We start from the raw sequence: 7,953 nt of genomic DNA, 5'->3' as shown, positions 1-7,953 counted from the left end.
TTACATTGCTCATTTTTTGTATTTTCTATTGCAATTATTAAAATTCCTACAGAGTTGACATGCCATTTTCAATAGTTTCTTTTTCTGGATGACCATCACTCTGTCCACATCAATTTTTAAAGGGTTTTACTGTGGACTTTTAGAGAAAAATAAAGGCAAAGTCTGTCAAAATGCATTATTACATTGCTCATTTCTTGTATTTTGTATTGCAATTATTAAAATTCCTACAGAGTTGACATGCCATTTTCAATAGTTTCTTTTTCTGGATGACCATCACTCTGTCCACATCAATTTTAAAAAGGGTTTCATTGTGGACTTTTAGAGAAAAATAAAGGCAAATTCTGTTAACAAATTATAATTTTTATAAATAAAAACTAGGATATAGCCACATTCACAACATTTCTCTTCAATGTGTTAATCAAATTTAAATTAAGGAGGTCAGTCAATGTTAAAGATGTTTAATTGTAAATGTTAATTAATTGAATTTGAGATTTGTATGGAGAAGATAAAGTTTACTAATAAGGTAAACTTAATAGAAACTACTATTTCTATTTTTATAAGGCAAAAAAAAAGCAAAAAAAGGGCAAAAACTTTGTATTAATGTTTAAGAGCTCTAAAACAAAAATATCTATAATAACGCTTGAAAAAACAATATATTTCACAACAAAAAAATAGAAAAATATACACAAATAAACAGCTTAAGTAAATATGTGAATACTTATCCTTGCCTTAATACAAAGACTAGAAATGCATAAATGCGTAAATACATTTTAATAAAGTATTATATCACATAACATGAATGATTGTGGAAAATGCAAATATAGCAAAGGACATAACTTAAAGTTGGGCAACATGCAAATAAGGAGGGGCTGACAATTAATCATCATTAGCTGAGGCAAAACTTCTGTCATTGGCTACTGATGATTGCTGTAATCATTGCTGTTGTCAATTACATGCTCTATTACAGTGTAATTAGTTCATTCTGAACAGGCTTTATAAATAGCACACAATGTAGGCTATTTTTTAAGCAGTGTTTGCTTGTGTTCAGGATCTCTGGTAGGCCTAATTGTAAGTTTAACTCCTTTACCTACTTTCATAATTTTATGATTATGTGCAATTGCAGTGCTTTCACAATGATCAGACAATGTTTTAAATCCAGTTTAAGCTAAGGATTAGAAAAAAAAAACAGAATGTTCTTTTGATAGAAAAAAAAATGAGAAAAAAATAAGAAAAAAAGTAATTATTTATGCAGCAATGTGTGGAGTTGTGTAGGTTATTTATACACAACTCCACACAGTTAATGTTTTTTTAGTGTCTTGATTTATTCATTCATTGTTTTGCAGGATTTGTTTTCGATAGGCCCATTCTAGTTTTCACTTGATTTTCAAGGATGAGTGCACACAGGTCAGCATTCAATCAATCAACCAAACAGTCTATAAATGCTGTGATGAACCAATGTACAAGTCGGACAATGATAGGCTGATGTGTGGTATAAAAGACACTTTTTTTGAACCGTTTTATCAATTTATATCTATAAGATAAGACACTACATAACACAATGAATTTTAATTATTGGAATGATTGTATTTATAATATATATTTTATCATACTAAAACAATAACTGTATAATAATTGTAAATAAAACCTTTTTATAATTATATATTTCATATACACATTTTTTATGGGTGTGTGTTAAATCATTTAAATATAATTATTTATAGATATTCATTATTATGAATAAATTGTCATTTTACAGATGGTAGTCAAGCAAAACCGCCGTGTTACGGCTTTTTTAAGTTGTAAATTTCCCTGTAATTTTCGTTTAGAAAAGAATGATACAATTCGAAAATGAAAGAATTGTAGAATTATGAACCTAATCGTGATACATTATTATTTAGCCTACATCTTTAACGTATTCTGCTGTTTACTGTGAATTTAAACTATTAGTTTTGGATAGCACAGGTAAAACTGAACTTTATCTCATGGAGGCAAACTTTCTAACTGAAAGTATATTTATAATTTATTTAAATGTGCATATATTTTGATTCCAGATTCTGCACTTTCACCACATTTGGAAAGGCAAGTGTTACAGTAAACTCACACACAGAATGTGCATTTTCCCTTAAACATTGTATCAACTGTTTGTCACACATACATTTGTTGCTTAAAGGCATAGAGTCATATAATAATTATTTTGTTTGATTTCAAAGGCAAGGAGAACTTCTAAAAATCTACAGGAAATTGCAACAAGCGTAGATAAATTTGCAGTACCTGGGACTACTATTAAGAACTACAGTGTTCACAAAGCTGCTGGCTTTTGGGACAATGTATGCAAAGATTTGCAAGTGCCAAATACACTTGCAAATCGCAAAAAAATTCAGGCATCCCTGCTTCTTCTGAAGGTAATTTGTCATTAGGTTGACTAGAATCAACCTGCTGAGCATTTCAGCATTATTATTGGTTCTTGTGAAGCTAAACTATTGTCATATATTGGCGAGAGAACACTTTTCTATGTCCATTTTCTTTTCTTTCTTTTCTTTTTTTTATATTATACATTTATGCCTACATATATGCCAGGTTGAAATCTGAGTCTTTAGTTGTGCAGTTTACAATACTGTTATTAAAACAGAAGTAATAGAATGCCATCAGATCACAAATCCATATTTAGCCATTTAGTTTTAAAGACATTTTACTTTTTTTACATTTATGAAAAGTGATTACTTTGGAAATGTCAGATTAAATATAAAAAGTAATTTTCGTTTTGAAAATAATGGTTAATATTAAAAATGTTAGACGGGAGAGTGCACGTTTACATGCTAACACCGATTGTAACTTTTGACTTATACTTATTTGCTGACACTCTGGTGTTGATTCATTTTCATTTATCCTCTCTTGAGTTTTGGTTTTAATAGCATTGTTTAACCTTGCAGTTGTTAATGGTATTGCCTGTGCATTTTTCAGTTTTTGAAAATGATAGATGTATTGATGTATATCCTTTGCCCCCAAATATGTAGGGTGCCCAGGATGTTGGAGACAAAGCCAAAACAAATTTGTCTCAAAGGCAAAACAAAGAGACTGAATGTGCATCTCTTGAATTGGTGACTTTTTATCTTTAGTTTGCTTTTCTTTTGTCTGATCTCTTATAATTGTAGGAGTCTATTTTGTAGTCATTCTTAGTAAAAAAAAAATGTTCACACAATTTTTTTTTTCTTAAACAGAAAAGAGAGAGCTCAGTCCACCTTGAGGTCCACCTTGAGGTCCACCCTGCGGTCCACCCTACACAGGTTGTTTTAGTTATATTGATATTCTTTTGAGTATTTGGTTTCTTGAACTGGTGACTTTTTATCTTTAATTTGTTTTCCATATTGTGTATTTTGTCTAACAGAGATATTGTTTTAGAAATAAATCCCTCTCACTCTTTTCAGGACCTGTGGGAGACTAAGGCTGATAGTTCTTCAGACAGTGACTTGGCATCAAATTGTGCTACCACAAGTGAAAAGGTTAATGGTACTTTTTCTATTAAATGTAACTAATATTCAAATCATTATACAATGACAAATGTAATTAAATAAATACTTTGACATGCCAGATCGAAGTTATTTATCCATTGCAGATTAATTGTAATGTGAGAAATATAAAACAATTCACTTTTCACTTTCATGTTCCTGTCCCTTTAAAAGTAATTTACTAAATGAAAAATATCTAAAGAACAGTAATAATCATTATAAAGGTAAATGGTATTTTAGAAAAATAATTATTTGGTGATTCCCAGGGGAATGTTTTGCGTTTTTAACATGGTGAAATGTTTATTCATTTTCTAAATTGATTATAAATTTCCACACATGAAGTTGTTTGTCATGTGAACATATTTGTAAGCTAGTGAAGAAGTAAGCTTAATATATTAAAAGTATATCTACCATTTTGTAACCTCTTTTTCATGAATTTCCTGTATTACAGATTTGTGAGGGATCAGACAAATCACTTCGTAGCTCTACTAACAGCATTGAGGAAGATGCATACTTCACATGTTCTTTGCCATGTCAGCCTTGTTTCTTTTTTATTGAACAAAAAGAGTGGCAAAAATTAAAACAAGACCAGAAAGGCAGACGTTTTCAAGGTCTTCAGTGGACTAATGTCATTGCCAAGGGCATCAAGTCTGTTCATCCCTACTGCAGCTTTGGTTTTAAGAGACACAGTGTGAAAACCCTGCGGTCACAGACACTGGCACCAATTTTTACATGTATGGCCTACTGTCGATTCAAAGATTGCCCAGTCACTGTACATGTGGAAGTTGCAGATGAACACACCCTTAAAGCAGTAGTGGTTTTTTCTGGAGGTGATGTGTCCCATAACACCAAGGAACTGCGCAGAAGACCAGTGTGTGCAGGTGCACGACAGTCAGCAGCAGAAGTCCTTGCAATCAAGTTACCCCGGAGCTTCTATTTGGAGTCAATACAAAAAATTCCACCAATGGTCATCGATTCAGGCTGCAGGGATGATGCTCCATCCAAAGAAGTCCTTAAGAACATTGCGTGGAGTGAAAGGAAAAAAACCTGACGTCATTCTGATGAGCTCACGAGTTTAAAAACTATTATTGACGAAGAACATGGCACAGACAATGATGTGTTGCAGAGGGTAATGATGCACCCCAAAGGAATAATGCTCTGGTCAAAGAAGACCCTCTCTGTCTTCTACAAAAGATGCAAGGAGGACATAGTGTACCTGGACGCCACAGGGAGTATAATTCCAAAAGAAAGAGCACAAAGTCCCCCCCACTATGTGTATGAACTGGTGGTAAGAAATCCCTCCAAGGGTGCATCACCTTTACCCGTGGCCACCTATGTCACATGTGACCACAACATCATCTGTGACCTACTTCCTGCAGGCTTTTCAGACAGATCTTGTCAATGTATGGAAATGGGGCAAACAAAAGGCCGGCTATGATCACATGTGATGGCTCCCTTGTGCTCATGCAGTCCATTTCCATTGCATTCTGCAGAACAGGTCTGGAGGATCTGTTGCAAAAGTACTTTCTGCTCATCAGTGGGCAATATCCTGCAGACACATTTGACCTCCCCATTCTTCATAGATGTTTAAGTCACATAATGAAGAATGCCAAGGATCTTTGCAAGAAACAGTACATATATATATTTTTTTAGTATGATTACTTTATATTCAGTTTGAATTTAAATGTATGATTATAGTAATCTTTGTTTTTGATTGCTTTGTTTGTAGAAGTCCCCAACACTACAAGCTGGCAATGCATATATTTGGCCTTCTTGCTTGTTGTACAACGCTGAGAGAGATGGATGAGGTGCTTCATAGTTCAGCAGTCCTCTTTTGCAGTCCCTGCAATGGACCAAATGTTGCAAAGCATTACAAACATCTGCAGTTGCTTTTGCAGCAAAGGCAGACATTTGATCTGGATGAGGAAAACATCATTGCTGAAGAGTACAAGGTATTAAATGTTAATATTAGAAATAAATCAGCACATGGCCTCACATTTGTAAATAATTTAGTATACTGTATAATAAAAACCAACCAGACCTGCTTGGTATTATTGGTTAGTGCAGTGAACCTTCTGGCTGAAAAATCTTATGGCTGCTGCAGAGTGGACAAAAGGGTTAAAGTTTGATTTCTGTATAATATGAACTATCGATAAACTAAACTCAACACCTCTCCAGGACATATCATGCATCTCAATTCAGGTCAGACAGGCAGACCTGAGTGAGATTGGTGTTAAACAGAATAAATTATTAATAATGCATTCTAATATAAACATTTGAAATTTTTCTGACATATGAATATTGCTTTTCAGCATGATGTCGGTACCACACCCCTCATGACTCATTTCTGGGGAACAATAAATGGTGCATTGCTAGACCTTAATGGTAAATTCAACATTTATTATGCACCAACTTTCATTTCCAGTTTGGCCAAATATTTTCTGCCACATGCCACCCTTTGGTCTGGAATGATGCTAGGTAGGTTTGGTTTAAGTCTTTGAGTTAAGACAACTAATTATTCAATATAGCATTTTTGTCAAGTTCTTTACAAGGTTTAAATGGTTTTAGGGGATCTAGGACGTCACGGGACAGGCCCTGTGTACCAGCAACTCAGTAAGGTCTACAACAAAGTTAGCCAGTCAAAAAAACAGGTAAATTGCTGAAAGAAAAATCTGAAATGTGTATCAAAGCCATATCTGTTCACAATTTAAGTCCAAAAATAAAGCTAAGGTGTACCTTAAATTTTCAGAACTTCACTCAAGACAACCGGACACAAGGCATAATGGAGAAGAGTCAATGGGACCTGAAGAAAATCCGTTTCCAGAGGAGGAGGTTAAAAAGACTGGATGACTTTGTGACCATCTACAAAAAGATGCATGATGCACTGCTCCTCGAGTATGCAGATGTGGAAAGATGCAGAAAGAAAGTATGCTACTTGACATTAGTTCAGTGAAAGCACTTAACTTAGCAGTGTAGGGTCTGGACCAATCAGACACACACTAATTATTCATATTCGCTATATTTAATGAATATAAATGTCTATGAAACTCTCCCCCAAAACTAACCTCACAAATGAAGTTACTTTGTCAGCCGGGTGTCCGGTTACAGAACACTTTAAGACTGATAACAGACTTTACGACCTCAAAGGAATGTCGCCACATGCTTAAGAGAGAGAGACCATCTTTAATTAAATAAACTTTGCGGTGTTACTCTGATCTATGAAGGAACATGCCTCACAGAAACTGTGATGATTTACTGTCTCGTGTACTATTTCGTATAACAACATGGTATGTTTGATTGGGGTGTATGTGGTTGAACGACCACCCAACGGTCAATATAACCTCACCTGTATCATGCTTCCTAGCAAATTAATCCTCATTTAATGACACACACTTTGATGTACATCACCTTCTCTTAGAATGCAATGTGAATTTGTTATGTCTTTTTGAGCTTGAATGAACAGTCTAAGCATGCTGGGGACAAAGACCATAAATCAACTAAGAGCCGCTTCCCCTCTCGGACATGTCACCTTACTCATAGGTCCATTCAAACCTTAGGGGTTGGTTCTTTCTCAGGGTATATCAGAGGCAGGCAACAGTGACCACCCTCTCTTAGTTTTTTCATCCAGCTGCAACACTGTTCTGGTGAGACTGGGGAGCCCCCTCCCCCTCCACGGGGGCCCCAGGGCCCAGCAGGCCTCGATTCCAACCAGATCCGGCCTCATGGAAAAGAGAGAAGACTCTCTCACAAAGAACCAAGGACAATCTCAGGAGTTTTGGAACAAAGACTCCAACCCACAAAGACTCCAACCAACAACGACTCCAATCACCCATCTTTCCGACTTCCTCACTTCTCCTGGGTGCTCGGCGTGGCCTCAACAGAGTCCCAGGCCTTCACCAAACCAGTCATGCGTTCCTGGAGAAAGAGAACGCTCAACAAACTTCCACTTGACACTGCCGGAACCATCAACGACTCCAATTTTCAACAACTTCAAGAATTGTTCCCATTACAAATGCAAGTATTCAATTCAATGAAATGTGAAAATGAAATTCTGATGGTTCTTCTCATAGACCCTCTTCCGGTTTCCAATTTCATCCTATCACTAACCTATTTATGTATTCATGTGTGTATGTTGTTTAGTTTATTTATATTCATATAAATATCTATATTTAGTTAATAAAACTTGTACATAATATGTATTTGGTTCTGTTTTGTTTGCAATACAAGTCACTTTACGATCACGGTTTTTGCTACTGGCTCAAAGTACTGTACAGGCGAAGAAATAATTATTCTTCGGTGGCCATGGAAGATACCCTTTATTAGAATAAATTAATAATCAAAATAGTTCGGTGGAAGAACTGATTAATTGATTGTAATATTAATTCAGCCACATCAAGTTAATCCAATTAACTGACCCAAATATTTATAATTAATAATAACAAGATAG

General features: G+C 35.0%; 1 protein-coding gene across 2 annotated transcripts; it reads left to right on the top strand.

The window, feature by feature from the left end:
- The first annotated feature begins 2,051 nt into the window (after positions 1 to 2,051).
- On the top strand, positions 2,052 to 7,696 carry LOC143754414 (uncharacterized). 2 transcript variants are annotated; one of them, XM_077247032.1, is made up of 10 exons: positions 2,052 to 2,083; positions 2,216 to 2,402; positions 3,015 to 3,098; positions 3,219 to 3,284; positions 3,426 to 3,500; positions 3,958 to 5,137; positions 5,236 to 5,458; positions 5,819 to 5,984; positions 6,075 to 6,157; positions 6,256 to 7,573. In XM_077247032.1, exons 6-10 carry the CDS (start codon positions 4,908 to 4,910, stop codon positions 6,457 to 6,459), a joined length of 906 nt encoding a protein of 301 aa, XP_077103147.1. In that variant the 5' UTR covers positions 2,052 to 2,083; positions 2,216 to 2,402; positions 3,015 to 3,098; positions 3,219 to 3,284; positions 3,426 to 3,500; positions 3,958 to 4,907; the 3' UTR covers positions 6,460 to 7,573. The 2 variants fall into 2 exon arrangements, with proteins under 2 accessions (XP_077103147.1, XP_077103148.1); XM_077247033.1 differs by lacking the exons at positions 2,052 to 2,083; positions 2,216 to 2,402; positions 3,015 to 3,098; positions 3,219 to 3,284 and having other exon boundaries at positions 3,345 to 3,500; positions 6,256 to 7,696.
- Positions 7,697 to 7,953: the final 257 nt, after the last annotated feature.

Source organism: Siphateles boraxobius, unplaced genomic scaffold (assembly GCF_051911475.1).
Source record: "Siphateles boraxobius isolate OS27281-9 unplaced genomic scaffold, OSU_SipBor_1 104, whole genome shotgun sequence".
NCBI lineage: Eukaryota > Metazoa > Chordata > Actinopteri > Cypriniformes > Leuciscidae > Siphateles > Siphateles boraxobius.
This window is presented reverse-complemented; position numbering and strand designations above follow the sequence as displayed.

Bases quoted from the DNA above. Each gene is read 5' to 3' on its own strand.
- LOC143754414 (XM_077247033.1), top strand. From the start codon at position 4,908: ATGTATGGAAATGGGGCAAACAAAAGGCCGGCTATGATCACATGTGAT. The intron at 5,138-5,235 runs GTACATATATAT...CTTTGTTTGTAG, and splicing joins AAGGATCTTTGCAAGAAACA to AAGTCCCCAACACTACAAGC. The intron at 5,459-5,818 runs GTATTAAATGTT...ATTGCTTTTCAG, and splicing joins TCATTGCTGAAGAGTACAAG to CATGATGTCGGTACCACACC.